The sequence below is a fragment of the Myotis daubentonii genome, chromosome 9 (assembly GCF_963259705.1).
Source record: "Myotis daubentonii chromosome 9, mMyoDau2.1, whole genome shotgun sequence".
NCBI lineage: Eukaryota > Metazoa > Chordata > Mammalia > Chiroptera > Vespertilionidae > Myotis > Myotis daubentonii.
This window is the reverse complement of record NC_081848.1, coordinates 82,567,956-82,584,425: the sequence shown is the minus strand read 5'-3', so window position 1 is coordinate 82,584,425 and position 16,470 is coordinate 82,567,956. Positions and strand designations below refer to the sequence as shown.

The 16,470-nt window shown below is 54.2% G+C and overlaps 3 protein-coding genes across 10 annotated transcripts in view; 2 read left to right on the top strand and 1 right to left on the bottom strand.

Annotated features, from left to right (window-relative positions):
- LOC132241514 (phospholipase A and acyltransferase 2-like) overlaps nucleotides 1–13,304 on the top strand; it is a 192,762-nt gene extending 179,458 nt beyond the window's left edge. Inside the window, exons 2-5 of the mRNA XM_059710367.1 lie at nucleotides 7,239–7,347; nucleotides 9,045–9,313; nucleotides 12,731–12,891; nucleotides 13,043–13,304. Coding sequence (XP_059566350.1) covers nucleotides 9,077–9,313; nucleotides 12,731–12,889 — 396 coding nt within the window. The 5' untranslated portion in view covers nucleotides 7,239–7,347; nucleotides 9,045–9,076 and the 3' untranslated portion in view covers nucleotides 12,890–12,891; nucleotides 13,043–13,304. The remainder of the gene's footprint in view (nucleotides 1–7,238; nucleotides 7,348–9,044; nucleotides 9,314–12,730; nucleotides 12,892–13,042) is intronic.
- Nucleotides 1–16,470, top strand: part of LOC132241508 (phospholipase A and acyltransferase 3-like) — a 189,458-nt gene that overhangs the window by 51,061 nt on the left and 121,927 nt on the right. For 2 of the 8 annotated variants that reach the window (XM_059710350.1, XM_059710352.1), the window contains exon 1: nucleotides 4,826–5,092. The exons of 1 other annotated variant lie outside the window; for it this stretch is intronic. In XM_059710350.1, the coding sequence (XP_059566333.1) occupies nucleotides 5,084–5,092 (9 nt within the window). In that variant the 5' untranslated portion in view covers nucleotides 4,826–5,083. Of the gene's footprint in view, nucleotides 1–4,708; nucleotides 5,093–16,470 lie in introns of those variants that run through there. 5 more of the 8 variants (XM_059710347.1, XM_059710345.1, XM_059710338.1 and 2 more) reach the window with 5 other exon arrangements.
- The window catches only part of LOC132241499 (uncharacterized), a 234,586-nt gene that overhangs the window by 126,218 nt on the left and 91,898 nt on the right, over nucleotides 1–16,470 (bottom strand). The window lies entirely within an intron of this gene.

Here is a 16,470-nt window from a genome sequence, read left to right as displayed (position 1 = left end):
CAGACCCTTTAGCATTTCTTGCATTGCTGGTTTGGTGGTAATAAACTCCCATAGAACGTTTTTGTCTGTGAAGCTCTTGATTTCACCCTCAATTTTGATTGATAGCCTTGCTGGGTATAGTATTCTTGGATTCAGACCCTTCCTTTGCATGACTTTGTATATTTCATTCCATTCCCTCTTGCCTGATGTGTTTCTGTTGAGAAATCAGTTGCTAGTCTGATGGGGGATCCTTTGTAGGTAACTTTCTGTCACTCTCTGGGTGCTTTTAAGATTCTTGCTTTGTCACTGGTGTTTGCCAATTTAATTATAATGTGCCTTGGCGTCACTCTTTTGGGGTTCATTTTGTTTGGGACTCTGTGAGCTTCTTGGAATTGTGTGAGTTTTTTCTTCCCTATATCAGGGAAATTTTGTCATTATTTTTTCAAACAGGTTTTCTATTCCTTGCTCAGTTTCCTCTCCTTCTGGCACCTCTATTATTTGGATGTTGTTTCATTTTGTGTTGTCTCTGAGTTCTCTTAGGCTCTCCTCCTGCTTTTCAATTTTTTTTTTCTAGAAGCTGCTCTGTTTGGGTATTTTTTCCTACCTTGTCTTCTAGCTTGCTGATGTGGTTACTGCTTCTCCTAGTCTACTGTTGATGCTTTCTATTGAGTTCTTTATAGCAGTGATGTCATTTTTCATTTCTTCTTGGTTTTTCTTCACTTCCTCTTGGTTATTACACATATTGTTGAATTTGTCTTCCATTCTTTTCATCCACCTTATGGCCATTTCTCTGAATTCTTTCTTTGAAAGGTTGCTTGCCTCCATTGCTTCCATTTAGTTTACTTCCTTTTCTGATGATGCCTGTTTTTCTTTCATATGCCGGCTGGTTCTTTGTTTCACCATGATCTCTCTTCTCCAGGTGTTTGGTTATGTAGTTCTATCTTTGCTGCGTTGATTTAAAGGCACAAAATACAACACAACAAGGCACAACATACAAGGCCCTGGATTCAAATGTATTCATGGTATTAATAACTCCCAATAAAGGTGACTGCCCGAGCAAAGAGAATTAGGGGATAAAGAAGAAAGAAGAGAAAAAGATAAGAGAGAAAAAGAAAAAAAAAAAGGACTGCAAAATTGAGATTGGGAAAAGGGAGAAGAGAGAAAAGAGAGAGAATGAAATAGAAGAGGGGAAGAGACTATTCATATGGGGAGAAAACGCTAATAGAATCGCCACTAATCCCAACAAATTCCAGCAACAGATCCCTGGAGATGAATGCAAACTACAAACAACCACTAATATCAAGCGAGGCGAGGGAAAACAGAAGCACAAAAATAACTGTAGAAAGAAAAACAAACAAACAGAAAAATAAAAATAATAAACAAAGCAATCTCACAAACAAGCATAAAAAACCCCCAATATACTCAAAATCAAGCAAACAATAGCAAAACGACAGAGAGATAGAGAAAAAAATTGGATAGTGAAGAAAGATAAGAGAGAGGTGTATATGGATTTAGAGCAGGGGATTGGAAATTAGATATATAAGTATGGTGAAATTTAGGCAGGGGATGAAAAGAAGGAATAGGGAACATCTAAAGCAGGAATAGGGTAAGAGAAACAGGACAACAAAAGGGGAAAAGTGAGGAAGAGAGTTTTGGCTTAAAGGTAAAGTTGAGATAGAGAAAAATGATGCTAAAGGAATGATGAAAATAGAATGTAGAGCACTAATCCCAAAATAAAATAAAGAAAAAATAAAATGGCACTTTAAAAAATGGTAAAATGATAGTAGTAATAATACTGGTTAAAAATAAAAATGTAGTAATTAAAAAGATAAAATCGGGTGATGAAAAAAATAAAATAGTTTCTTAATTAAAAGGTGAAAAAAGAATAAAAAATAAAAAATAAAAATGTGCAGTAGTGAAGGTGCTTCAGATCTTCTACTCTTCTTTTTGGCACACCTTAGTCCTGCCAGGTATTCAGGAGAGTGTTGAATTTCCCTGCGATACACTGTTCCTCCGTGTTGTAAACCACAGTCCTGATTTTAAGGCAGGTTGTATTTGTTGCCCAGACTGCCTTTATTTGTATTTACAGTAGAGTCAGTTCGTGGCTCTGCCTCTGGGTGGCAGTGAGTCTGGATTGACCTCTGAGGCTATAAGTCCTTTCTATCCAGTTAGTTAGGGTTTATTTTCTCTATTTTACCTAGAACTGGTTGGGAAAGTCTACTGCCAAGATCTGGTTCTTTAACTGTTACTCCCTGCTCTGTTTCCCAGGTTCCCCACAAACAACTTTCCCCTACAGGCTCTGCGAGTGACCCCAACTGGGCAATCCCATGCACTGGGTTTAATAATCAAACTCACAGATTTAAGGGGAAGTGTAAAAACAAGAGCCTGAGAAGTTGTGCTAATTCACAAGCCTCCACCTTCCAGGTCTGTGCGCAGTCTTCGTGCACCCTCTCGCCCCTGGCACCAAGTAGCCAGCACACTGGCAAAATCCGAGGCTTCTTTTTTGAATCCAGTCCAGCTATGGGCTTATTTTTAGCTTTCCCTTCTGCCATCAGCCCTGCGGGAGCCCTTCCACACTCACAGATCACGCTGGCCCCAAAGACTATGGTCTTTGTGGAGCGCAGATTCCCCCTCCCCACCCACCCCCGCATGTTCCTCTTTCCAACCTGAATTGCAAACCACACCTTTAGGGGAAATCTAACCTTTCCATGAGGAGAAGCAGGGATCGTCGGAGTTCACGTAGTCGTGCTGTTGAGATCCGTTGTTTCCGGTCTAGTAGCCGATCTCTGGATGCCGGGTCTTTGGGTGTATACGCCTCCAGTAACAGCCACTTAAGATGGTGCAGTCTCCGAGGCTGAGCCGGTGCTCCGGAAGAGATTTCAGCTGCAGTCTCCAACCGTCCCCTTTCTCCGGAGTCCTCTGTCTTTCCCGGCTGCAAACTGTCTCTCAGCTGAATATCCTCTGCTTATTCGGGCTGTATGTTACCCGTTTCAGCTGCTCACCCTTATCTGCTCTGGGACAAGGCACGGGACATGTCAGTCTATACCTCCGCCATTTTCTTCCCTCCTTTTATTATTTCTTACACCTCACACTTACGCATATTCTTCTACATAGACATAATATTTAATAAAAATCATTTAAAAGTATATGTAGTCTACAATATTCCTGGGAGGATACCAAGAAACTGATAGGGCTACCTCCATGGAGGGGAACTAGGTGGCTAAGAGGTGGGGGTGGGGAATATGGATGCTGATCTTGCCTTCTATAGGCCTTTATATAATTAAAAAATACAGATACATGCACACCTGTAAGACCAACGATGTTTGTACTCTGGGCGGTGGTCCTAGATTGCCAGCAGGCTGGGTGTGTGCCTGCCCATCCTACTCTCTGTCCAGTTAGGAGCACTTTGGGCCTTTCCAGCTCAGCACAGAATCCCCAAGCCCCCGGCCTTGAGGACTCTCTTCATGTGGCTCTTGGGCCCGATTTTCTCATCCCCTAAACAGATGGGACGATGACAAGCTACAAGCCCCAGAACGGGGACAGGGCGGTTTCTTTTTAATCTTTATGGTTGAAACTATTACGTATGTCCTCTTTTTCTCCCCATTGGCCCCTTCTGGCCCACCCCCACCCCAGGCCTTCAGCACCCTACTGTCTGTATCCATGGGTTATGCATATATGCAGACAAGTTCTTTGTTTGAGATCCCACCCCTCCTGCCTTGCCTGTGCAACCCCCAGTCCCTGTGTCCGCCCTACCTGAGGGCTCTGCTAGCGCCCAGCCAAGTCCTCCTGCTCAGGGAAGCAGGGCTGTGATGTCGCAAGGGGATGGCACTGATTGGACAAACGGAGATCACCTGACCCTAGGCCAACCACTGCGAGGTGTCCAGCATCCAGGGGGGCCGGCTCCAAGGGCTCTGACCAATGAAACAGCAGGGAATCAGCTAAGCCAACCCCTCATTCTCCCTCCAGAATCCAGGGTGGGAAATACTGCCCAGGTGGTCCTGCTGCCACCAGAGGAGAACGGAGTGGAGATGCTGGGAGAAAACGAGTCTCCGGGGGGGCGAGACCGCGTGTGCTGTGAGGTCGCTGGTCCGCAGATGTCCATCCTGGAGAGCTGTCCAGGCTCAGCTCCTGCCCACCTGCCTCCTGACAGTACCGCTTTATGCTCAGAGCCTGAAGATGGTGAGTTATTGATCCTGGCTGCCCTCCCACATGCCCCACAGTGCTGATGCTAAGGGCCCCCCCACTCAACCTTTCCTGTCCAGTTTGCCCAGGATGTTAAACCCCCCAGGGGTGGGGGGTAGACGGGCGAGAGAATCTGATGTGGGTGGGGTAGCAAGTGGCCTCTCCACACCCAGGCAGTGGTGGATTTGGGTTTCCAATTGGTCTGGGATGGGTTTCTGAACTGGGGGAAGGGCTGGGGGGGGGGGGAAAGGGGAGGGCGAGGAGCAAGTGGGCGCCCTGTTCCCCGTGTGGGGCATGCGCCTCTGATGACAGGTTTTGTCTGGTTCCATCTGCTTAGAGGTTGCTGGGATTGTTGGTGTGCTCTGCTCATGGTCAGTCCCCATGTTCGGGTCTCCTTGGAGCTCCTCCCTCCTCTGTCTCTCCATCCCTCCTCACCCCACACCCACCTGACCCTGCTGCTCCTCTCTCCTCTTCTCTGGGCCCTGAGACTTGGTGACTTATGGCCGTGGCGCTGACTGCGGCCGCCACCGAATCCTTCTGGCTCTGCATGTGGACTTTGATTTCTCTCTGGCTGGTTTCCAGACCTATGTGTCTACCTGGCCTGTACCTGGGCCCGTCTTTAAACAAAGAGCAGATTTTGTGTGACCTTTGATTTGCATTTTTATTTTAAAAAATGTATGTATTCATTAGTAGCATATGGTAATACATGCTAAACCTAAATGTGAAGAACATGACCCTCCCCTTACTGAGTCATACCTCGCAGGTCACCTGGACACATGTCTCACACAGGAGCACATCCCGCGAAGCGTGCCTTTAAGTACAGGTGTTTGTGTTCCTGGGCTGGGTCAGAGGGAAAAGGAAAGTCTTGATCACAGAAGGCTGGGCCCGAGGCAGCAGCACACAGACACAGCTGCACAGGAGGATGGCTCCGGTAAGTCCCCAGAAAGCTTTTAACTCAAACACCGCAATCCTGTTAGTGGTGATGATGTGGGTCTCCTTGCTGGGCTGCAGCGCTGGCACCGAGGGGCACGGGGCCTGCTGAGGCCAGAGGGTCCGCTACCCGGGGTGGGAGGGCTCCCCAGAGCTTCCTGAGGAGGCAGGAATGGTGGGCTCATGGGGGAGGGCAGCCTCTGCCCACTGCCCAGTCCCACCTCCTCAGTTACCCTGTCCTGCATGGCTGGGAGGAGCTGGGAGGCAGGGACAGGAAATGGCTCCCAGCGATGTGGGGCCGAGGGGGGGGGGGCTGCAGGAAGGCATTCTTATCCACCCTCCTCTCCAAGCAGCTCACCTGTTCCCTCTGCTTTTCTTTCCATCCCTCTCTTCCCCTTCCACGTGTTGCTGCTTCCTTCTGGCTCCGTAACAGTCACATTTCTGAATGCTCGCTGCATCCCGACACCATGCAAAAGGCTTTTAGTTAATCTCTGCTACAAATATGTGAGCACATCTTCCTTGTTAGCCTCCCCCCGCCCCAAACCCAAATGGAAACCAAACATTGAGGCTAAAATCCCCTGCACTGCCCCCTCAATTCTCCCCCCTCCCCCATAACAGTCCCTCCTCTGTCCTGCCAGGTGTTTTCTAGTCCTTTGCATATAGAAGTGTTGCCACCTTTAAGTGTTTTGTGGCTTTGGGTTTTCTATCATTCTTTTTTAAAAAAATATATTTTATTGATTTTTTTTGCAGAGAGGAAGGGAGAGGGATAGAGAGTTAGAAACATCGATGAGAGAGAAACATCGATCAGCTGCCTCCTGCACACCTCCTGCTGGGGATGTGCCCACAACCAAGGTACATGCTCTTGACCGGAATCGAACCCGGGACCCTTCAATCCCCAGGCCGATGCTCTATCCAGTGAGCCAAACCGGCTAGGGCTTTACTGTCATTCTTAACTTGGTTGTCTGAGAACAGTTCATTTAGGAAATGCTTGAATCTTTTCCTTTATTTACCAGCTTTTGAAATAATATGGTGAGTCTTTCACATCCTCCAAAGGTGACTAACACATTTTAAATGTGTCATTATGAGCACATTGATGTCATTATTCACATATCTGATGTTTGTCTTTTTGATGCTCAAATTGTTCGATCTTCGGTCAGGTTGACACATGACGCTTGTAATCAAGAGCTTGTCTCTCAACCATGTCTCCCCAGCAGACTTCCGGTTGGCAGCCACCCTCACTTCACCCAGCAACAGCCACCCACCCTGCTCACGGTGGTCTGGCCCCTGTGGCCCCACTCGGCTGAGTCAGGGAAAGAGAGGTGCTGGCTGGCCTCAGAGCAATCATAAAATAGAACCTGTGTGATAAGGGCATATCTCACATTCCCAGTGGGATGAGGGCAACATAATTCCACTCATGCAAACTCCAGAAGGGCACTGCCCTGCCACCAACTCCAGTCACACCCTGGGTCCCCAGCTGGGTCTTGGCCTGGAGCCCAGGCTTCATCTGCCCCCGCCCGCCTGGGATGCTCTGGGATTGTCAAAGATGCAACATTGGTAACATGCAGACTAGGTTTGATCTTTCTCTCTATTCACTGGGTAAGGATCTTTGCATGTTACCTAGCCTTCCTGAGACTCAGTCTTCTCATGTGTGAAATGGGGTCATGACGGTTTGTGGTCAAAGGAGTGATGGATCTCAAGTGTGGGCCCTGTTGAGCACCGTGTCTGGCTGTGCAGGTCGGGGCTCTATCACTCAGAATCACTCAGGCCCAGCGCAAGGTGGGCGGCCCTTGATGAGGCATTTGAGAATTCCTGGGAGTCATATACTCACTAACACCAACATGCTCTGGCATAAAATGTGCCCATGCCCATGTCTGCACACCTCTCGGCCACACCCCCGTGCTGCAGACCTGCCCACATCTCCCCTCCGGACCCCCTGTCCATCCTTTCTTTGTCCCCCAAGGAGCTCACTTCCAGCTCAGCAGCCCCAGTAAAGGAGGGACTTCCCATCTGTGCGAGGAGAGCGCCCTCTTCCGTTTCCTGCAGGAGATGATCAGAGGGAGCTTGCAGGCTGGGCTGGGGCTCCTTACAGGTCAGGATCTAGAATGTTTCCTGCGAGGACTAACCTCAGTCTGTCTCTGGTTTTTCAGTCACAGGCCGAACCGAAACCTGGAGACCTGATTGAGATTTTCCGCCCTGGCTACACGCACTGGGCCCTCTATGTGGGGGATGGCTACGTGGTGCACCTGGCTCCTCCAGGTGAGGCTGGTTCTCCGCTGAGGCTCAGGGCAGAGGTGGGAGTGTCAGCGGCTGCGCACTAGTGCGCTGTTCTCACCCAGTGCCCGGATGGGGGGCTCCCCCTGGCCATTGGCTGCATGAGGTTCCCTGGTAGGTCTGCAGCCGCTCCTCTTCCTCAGCAGCGAGTTCGTGGAGGACGGACTGTTGGCCTTTGTTGCAGGTGATACTGGGGCTCACTTCCAGCCAACCCACTGTCCCAGGGAAGCACCCCGTTGTGTGTGCTCCATGTTCTGGGGGCAGATGAGGAGGACACAGCGTACAGCCGGCTCAGAGGCATGGAAGGAGGGTGGCCTCCCACTTAGCAGAACCCGTTTGGGGTCCTGGGGCCTCTGCTTGCGGAGCTGGTGCTTGCCCATGTGACTTGCCCCCTGAGCTCAGCTGCACCCTCTGTAGAGCAATGAGAACCCACCTCCCGGTCGTGCAGGGTGGGATGCAGGACCGCATGGGGGGAGCCCAGGCGGGGCCTGGCGGGCACTGAGCCAACCTCCCTTCCCTCCCAGAGCTTCGTGGCATTAAAGCAAAGGCCGAAAGCCTGGGAACCACCAACAGCAGGGAACGGGCCAAATAAAATCGGTGCCTGCATTTCATGGCGGACGGTGCCACCGTTACAAGCAGCTGTACAGCAGGTGTGGGCACACACATGTGAATTTTAAAGCCAAGTGCAGGCTTTAAAAAGTGAAGCTTATTGAGGAATAACTTACTGTTTTATTTTTTGTTAATCCTCATCTGAGGATATTTTTTTGCATTGATTTTTAGAAAAGTGGGGGAGGGAAACATCAATGTGAGATGTTTCTCCCTTCCTCTCTGTGTACAGGATGATGCTCCAACCAACTGAGCCACACTGGCCGGGGTCAAATGCCCTTTAAAAAGAAAATAAGAACTGCTGAACACACACACACACATACACACACACACACACACACACACAGCCAGTGAATGTAGAAGCTGGTCATAGGATGAACTGGCTGTTCAGAGATTGACGTCATACCAACAGGCTTTCTGTGAGCCCAGCTCCATCCGGCAGGTCCACTGGCCCCTCCCTGAGGGCTCCAGGGCCCATCACTCACCTTCTCCTGTCAGCTTTCCCAGAAGCCTGGGTGAGGCAGGAGGCGGGCGTCCTGTTAGGGGCAAATCCGAGAATTCAGAGCTGGGAGAGTGTGGCCACCACCTGACCCAGGCCCTTCCATCTGTAGTGATGACAGCCCCTGAGAGGAGAAGGGACTGGCCTGAGGCCACACGGTGGGTGGGGCTCTGGGTTTGCAGGTCAGGCCTGGGCTTGCCCAGCAGCCTCCTTTCCTACTATTGGAAACATGTCACCCTGGCCGCTGAGGGCCCACCCCGCTCTGGCTGGGGCTGCACCTGGGGTCTGTGCCCCGTACCCTCTGCCCCTCCTGCGTCTTTCAGGGACGTCTGCACCCACAGGGGCCTTTAGAAGAATCCACATCCTCGGCTTTAGAAATGAGGAGCCAGAGTCCAGGGGCATCTGTGACTTCTCCAAGGGCACCCAGGCGGGGGTCGGCCTGTGTTTGAGGTTGAAGCCAGGCAGGCGCCGGCCTTTCCCCAGCTCATCCTCACTGATGATGCCCAGGGCAGTGGGGCTGCCTGCTTGCCTGCTCTCAGCCCTGACCATCGGCCTCTTTCCTCTTTGGGAACCACAGGTGACATCACGGGAGCTGCGTTGGCTAACCTCATGTCCTCCGGGTCCGGGAGGGCCATAGTGAAAAAGCAGCTGCTGTCCGTGGTGGCCGGGAAAGACAAGTACCGTGTCAATAATGAGAATGACCGGAAGCACTCCCTGCTGGATCCCAGGAAAATTGTGCAGCGGGCGGAGGAGCTGGTGGGGCGGGAGATGCCCTACAAGCTGACCAGCGACAACTGTGAGCACTTTGTGAATGACCTGCGCTACGGAGTCCACTGCAGCGACCAGGTGCGTCCTCAGCCCGTGTCCCTGTCCTCAGGAACCAGACCATTCCCTCCGCTGACAGTGGCCGGGCATCCGTGTGGGCGGCCAGGTTGGAGGCGGAGGCACAAAGGAGACAAAATAGCAGGGACAGAATCCCTGCCCTCGAGGGAGTGACAGTCGGGGTAGGGAGGAGAGTGGGGAGAAGTGCCAGTCGCTGGGCAGACCAGTGAGGTTAGGGGGTGATGTCGCAGCCATGACAGTCACTCTGGCCCCTCCCATAGCTCCAGAGGAGGGTTGTTTTATCCCCACTTCACAGATGGGGAAACTGAGGCTCACGGAGCTTTACTAGCTCACCCAACTCATTCCACCACTAGGCATTGAGTCTCTAGCACCTGACAGCCACGTGCAGAGGTGGGATTTGAACCCAGGTGCCTGATCCAGGAGGCATCACAGAACAGGCGACGCCCAATCTGAATCTGATTTAATTCTTTTCATTAAATTGGAGCTGTCAAATGAGCTGGGGATGACCAGGGAGTAGGGGCGACAAGGACTACAGGCCAAGGGAGGAGGAAAAGTGGGAGCCAGGAGGAGGAAGAGCCAGACAGACGTTTTCTGGGAAGGGCCGGGGGGTGCACCTTTTGGGCTCTGGCCCACGTGGGCTCTGTCTCTCCACTCCACTCCGCAGCTTTGTGCAGAAACGCAGTCGTGGACAATCCCTAACGGAGTGGGTGAGGCCGTTCCTAAAGAAGCTTTTTATGAAAACAGTGGTGGGTGTTAGAATCGCTGAAGGAGGAACACACGGGCCTAAAGGGGTAAAGAATTATGAGTTTACTAGGTCACCTGGACACCAGATGGGCTGAGTCCCAAAATGGGACCAGTACTCAGGGATGGGGGTCAGAGGTTTGAAAGGACTCCATCTCCCCCCGTAAGTGAGTGGGGGACCCTAGGCCGGCCCCAGCCCCTAAAATGCCTGCGGGAGAAGCGGAAGGCTGCCAGGAGAAGGGACTGTCCAGCCAACCCCTGAGCCGGGCCCCGAGCGCCTCTCAGAACGCTTACTGACAGGGGCCGCCCCTGGGAACCCCCTCTGCCCCGGGACGGGCATGTGTGGCCTGCAGCTCAGGAGTGTCGCTCTCAAGGACCTGGGTGCTGTCGTTTGAAATCCACCCTGACCCCGTGGCTCCATTGGTTGGGTGTCACCCTGCGCACCAGGAGGCCGCCAGTTCAGTTCCTGGTCAGGCACAGGCTCGGGTTGCGGGTTTGACCCCGCAGGGGTGTGAGCAGGAGGCAGCCCATCCATGTGCTCTCACATGGATGCTTCTCTCTCTCCCTCCCTCTCCCTCCCTCTCTCTCAAAATCAATAAACAATTCTTAACAAAAAACATATATAGAGAGATGCTGTTATGGCAAAGTAATCAAAGACAGGAAACAGGCTACCAAGCACTAGGGAGATGCACAAATGCCCCTTTATCCCAATGCAGGGCTGCTGGCTCAGGGGAATCAGTTTCCCAAAAGCTGAGCAAAACCTATTCTGCTGAACCCAGATATATGTGTCCCTAGATTCTGTTTCTTGCTTCCGGGTCTCTGTGTGCGTTTGTCTAAAAGCTATTTTGCTGCAAAGTAGGTGATAAAAAATGTTCTAGCTGACACCTGACAGGTTCCAAGTGGGCCGGGGTTGCACACCTATGACATGAGGCCATAATGGATCAAAAGAGACTTGATTCCCGACACCTGGGTGCAGGTGGGCTGAGACCCAGAAAGGGATCAGTGGAGAGAGCAGGGAGAGACAGGTTTCTGTGGATCCTGGCTGGCTGCAAGCCGCTCTGCTGACCTGGGGGTCTGGTCCGTCCTTGGTTCCTCCCATGCCAGGTGTCCCCTGGTTCTCTGAGCTGTGCTGTGTTCAAGGCTGCAAGCTGTCTGCGAGACATCTGCTAAGCACAACAAGTCTTTCTCTGCCCCGTTTTATTCTCTGTAAACCTTTCATTCCCACTGGGAACATCTATGTCTGGGTTTCAGTTCAATACTCTGCAAACTTATTGTTCCAGGATGTGGGTTTGCACCGTGCAGCAGCGAGGGCTACACGGATTATAGATCAGCAGCATCCTGTCACGGCTGGGGGTTGGATTAAGCTGTCTTCACACTGTTCCTATCATCACACCTGCTGTCCTTATCCATCACAATGCAGTGTCAGGAGGGCCTGACCTCTGCCTCTTCTCCCCTGGGAGCCTGGGAGCCTGGGAGCCTGGGAGCCTGGCTTCCATCCGTCCAGCGGGCTGACACCGGGCCCAACCGCACTGATGCTGACCGGCCCTTTGCAAATTCTTATTTCGTGGTCTCCGGAGCCCCCGCTGTCCCCCTCCGTTGCGCACCCTTTAAAACACCCGTCACCTCTGTGCCAGTCGGAGTGGAGCTCAGGAAAGCCTGTTTATCGCCGACACGTGGGAGCGTGTCTGAGTGTCTCTGAATGGAGTGGGCGGTGCGGCTTTTCCTTCCCCAGCCGCTCACCTGGCGCCAAGTCAGGGTCTTCCACAGAAACCTGCTATGTGCTCTGTTTTGAGCATTTTCCTTCTGGCGGAGGAGGCTTAGGTGGGCCTGTTAGGACACCAGGCGTCCTGGTCCCTGTCACTGGGCGTGGGGTGGCTTTGGGGAGCTCTTTCCACGGTCCCCCCTCAGTCTTCTCTGTACAGTGGGCATCTAACACGGGTGTCAGTAGGGTTTGGGGCAGATGGAGACAATTGAGAGCCTGGGGAGTGCCGCCCAGTGTTGACGCCTGGAAAGCAGCCGCTCTCGGGGTCTTCGCCCGCTTCCCCAGCACAGCGGTGTGGGCAGGGGTGGCTCACACGGCGTTGCTGAGTGCAAGACCCTCAGGGACCATCCTGAGGTCTCCACCACCTCATCCCTGCTGTCTGAGTATCCGCTTCCTTGTCCAGAACCCTCCCGGTCAGCGCAGAACCAGGTGATCTCGCTCCATGAGGCGCGGCCCAGTCACGACATGGGATCAGCAGCTCCTCCCCCAGTGCCCACGCTGTGCCTGGGCCGGGCTCAGCTCCTGGGCCGCCCAGAACCATCCCGGCCCAGCCCTGGGTCGGGAGAGCTCACAGGGGGGTTTCCCCGACTCTGCACGTGCTTCAGGCTCCCGGTGGCCAGCCCTCACCTAGACCGTCCGGGCACTGCCTGTGTCCTTCCCACGGCACCCCCTGAGGCTCTCTGAGCTTTCAGTACCCACAGGGCCACTGTCTCCCTCACACCCACAGCGCCTTCCTCCTCCTGTTCTCTCCCCGCCTCTTCTCCGCTCTCCTGGTGGCCTGTTGCCCTGCAAACACCGGCTCCTTCTGTGGTTCCGTTGGAGGGGACCTGGGTCTCTCCTGAGTGAAGATTCTTGGTGGGTGTGTCTGTGGCCAGGCCCCTGACGTGGAGTGTGAGGCCTCATCTCTTGTGCTGCAGGTCACCAAAGCGCTCCTGGCAGTCCTCATAACGGTACTCGGCACGGCGGGCAGTGCTGCCGTCAGCTATGCACCTGGCGTGGCGGCAGGCATCATCGGAACGGCCGTGGCCATCACAAGCCTCATCAGGGCCCTGTGGGGCAGACGCAAGCAGGAATAGCGGTGAGGTCACGGCATCATTCCAGCGGCAACAGTTAGGCTGGAGAGGACTTGCTTAGCCAGTGGGGGTGGCATTGGGTTTATTGATTTCACTGTTTTATACTAATTTAGGTTAATGTTTTTTAAAAATATGTTTTTCTTGATTTTTTTTTAGAAACAGAGGAAGGGGCAGGGAATAGAGATAAACAAAAATGGGAGAAATTCATCAGTGGCTGCCTCCTACACGCTTCCTTCTGGGGATCGAGCCTCCGGGAATTGAACCAGAGACCCCTTGGTTCATGGATCAACACTCAACCCCGGAGCCACACCAGCCTGGCCATTGAGGCTGCTTTTAATGGAGCTACAAAAGCACAGGAAGATTTAATTGAGGAATTACGGCCTGGTGTGAATGCTATTAAAGACACAGTTGGGCTCTGTCTTGCACTGAATGCTTGTGTCCCCCTCGCCCCCCCCTCTGTTCACGTTGAAGCCCTAACCCCCAATGTGATGGTGTTTGAAGCTGGGTCTCTGGGAGATCATGAGGCTCAGAGGAGGTCATGAGGTGGTGGCGAGGGTGCAGGTGGGCCTGGTCTGGGGGAGGCAGTGGTTCCCAGGAGCAGTAAAGCAGGTGGACTGAGCTCTGGAGGGTGCAGGCGCCTTCCCAGAATCGCACCACTTCCTGTAAGAGCCCCCCCAGCTGGCTGCTTTCCCTGCTCACCAGGCGCAGGGCCGGCCCCTCCCAGGATCCTGTGTGAGTCTGGACACCAGGGCCATCGGGGGCGGGGAGCTGTCCCTGTCTGACCCTGAGAATGGAATGTGCGGCATCAGGCAGACACATGCCTGGGAGGAAGGAGGAGCGAGAACAGAGGGGCTGGGGAGGCATGAACCCCAGCAGCAGCTGAGCCCCACGGCTACATGTGCTGCAGGCACAGGCCCCCCAGCAAGGATTGATCTGGCTCATGACATCATTGGTGCTGAGGCGGAGAGTCTCTGCCCTAAAGCCCTCACTAAGATCACAGAAGAGGAGGCCTATGAGTCCATAAGCTAATGAGTCCATAACTGGGGTGAAATGGAAACAACAAATACTCAGTTAAGATAAAAGGCAGAAGTTGAAAAAGAAGGGAATAGAGAAATCATGGGACAACTAGAAAACAACATGTTTCTAAATAACCCCTGGATCAAAATGGAGCCCTAAAAAATCTTAAATTCATATTAATAAATAAATATACAATAAATAAAAATCCATGCGATGCAGGGACAGCAGCAGTGATCGGGAAATGTGCAATGTAAATGCTCCCATTGGAGAAGAGGAAGTCTCCAATTACAATTCCAGCTCCATCCCAAGAAACAGGAAAGGCAAGGAGAAAACCAAGGCCAGAGCAAGGAAGGAAATAACAGAGCGCAGAAGCCAGTGAAGCTGAAAACACAGACAGAACAGAGAAAATCGAACAAACAAACGCTGGGTCTTTGAAAACATCGATTATGTCAGCAAACTCTTTAGAAGATGACAAAGGAACAGAGAGAAGACACTGATTACCAGGGTGGGACGGGAAGCAGGGCTGTTACTGCAGAGCCTGCGGGCACCGGGGCTCCCAGGGATCCTGTGCAGCGTTACTCACACTGACATTCTGGGTGAAATGGGCCAATTTCGTGAAAAAGCACAACGCACACACCTCAGTAAGAACAGAAACCTCACCTCTCTTCAGGGTGTTTCAGTGCAAGGAACTGCTCACGTGCTGGTCGCACCCACAGCGGAGGCCTTGAGGGGGACCCAGTCAGGAAGGTGGGCGAGAGCCACACCCACAGGCCAGGCCCCCAGGGGGGCAGCTGCGGGAGAGGCGAGACCGAGGCTGCAGACCCACCTGAGCACGTGGAGCCTGGACACGGGCCTCAGAGGCGGGAGTCCATGGCCCCGCAGCTGCAGCTGGGCCTGTGAGGGGCAGGCACCTCCCGTGGGCGCTAGGGCCCCACTCACAGCCTCGGGGCTGGCACAGGGAGGCCCTCACCCCCAACAGGAGGGCAGGAGGGGAGGGGAGGGCGGGCAGTGGCCCAGGTGACACACATAGAAGAGCATGACTTGCAGGCGGGCAGGTGGGCGCTCCGGGCCTCTTAGATGCCTTTATGGGTGAAACTCACTTGGAAACAGGGAGACACTGCCCAGAGGCCCTTCTGCCTTCCTGGCTGGAGGACCAGTGGCCGCTGGACCTGCAATTCGGGAGCCTGTGTGGCCAGGGGAAGCGGGACCGGGGGTCATGGGGGTCATGTGGGTCATGGGGTCATGGGGGTGATGGGGGTCATGGGGGTGATGGGGGTGATGCAGGTGATGGGGGTCATGGGGTCATGGGGTCTTGGGGGTAATGGGGGTCATGGGGTGATTGGGGTCAAGGGGGTCATGTGGTCATGGGGGTCATGGGGTTCATGGGGTCATGGGGGTAATTGGGGTCATGGAGTGACAGGGGTGATGGGGTGATGGGGTCATGGGGGTCATGGGGGTCAGGCTGGGAGAGGCGGTGCCCTCCCGCGCTCCTGCACACAGTGCTTCCTGGTGGAGGGAAGGGCTCTGCCAAGTCCCCCGCTGGCTGCCCCCTCCCGCCTGCAGTGCTGCTCCCCCTCCCGCTCCCCCCGAGTCCTGAGAGCTGGGCAGCCTCCCTTTGGCTCCAGCAAAGCCGCGTGCACAGGGGGAGCGAGGGGTGAGCGCAGCTTAGGTGCTGGTTGCCTGGCCAATAGCCACCTCCCCTGCCCGCTCCCCCCCCCACACACACACACACCGCACACGCACACGCACCTCCACAGCCCTGCCCTTCATTGGGCAGCACCGGCCCCTCCGCAGACCTGGCTGAGCCCCGGGGAAGCCCCTGCCCGCTGCCCAGGACGGGTTCCCATGGAAACGGGCGCAGCCCTGCACAGGGAAGGCCGGGCCGGGCCGCAGGGGGCTGTGGGTGAGGGTCTCCCGGCTCAGAGGAGACCAGGGAGTGACAGCAGCTCTGATGCCCGTGGGCGGGCCCGGTGAGAACGTGCCCTGGAGGCTGCTGCCACCACAGCGACCATCCCAGCAGATGCGGGACCCACAGGATGGGAAAGCCGGGGCCCTGGTGCCCGGGAGCTGCTGGGCTGAGCCTGCGCCCGCCTCCGCCTCCTGTTCCAGGGACAGCACCCGCCAGGCTGGGGAGCCGCTCTCAGGGGAGCTCTGCTTCTCCCGCCACATGCACCCCGAGGCCACTGAGCCCTGGGCTCCCCGAGGGCCAGGCTCCCGCCTGCTGAGGCCTCCCCGTGGGTCCAGCCCCGAAGGCTGCCCGTGGCTCCTGTCCTCGTGGGGCGGGTACAAGATCAGGGCCCCCGCGGGCCTGGGGCTGACCGCTGGGCCTCCCATGCCCCGTCCTGCAGTGGGAGCCCGTGTCCAGGGCAGGGCAGGGGTAAGGCTTCCCTGCGACTCACCGCTTCCAGGCGGCTCCCAGGCCCAGCCATTCCAGGCCTTGAGGTGGGAAGTCGGGGGCCTGTCCCCTGAGAAATGCTGAGAGTCCCTTTAAGCATTTAGTGTTCAGTCCTTCTGAACAAAAAGGAAAATGAAAGCAAAAGTGTCCACTCGGGTATAAAACCTGTTGC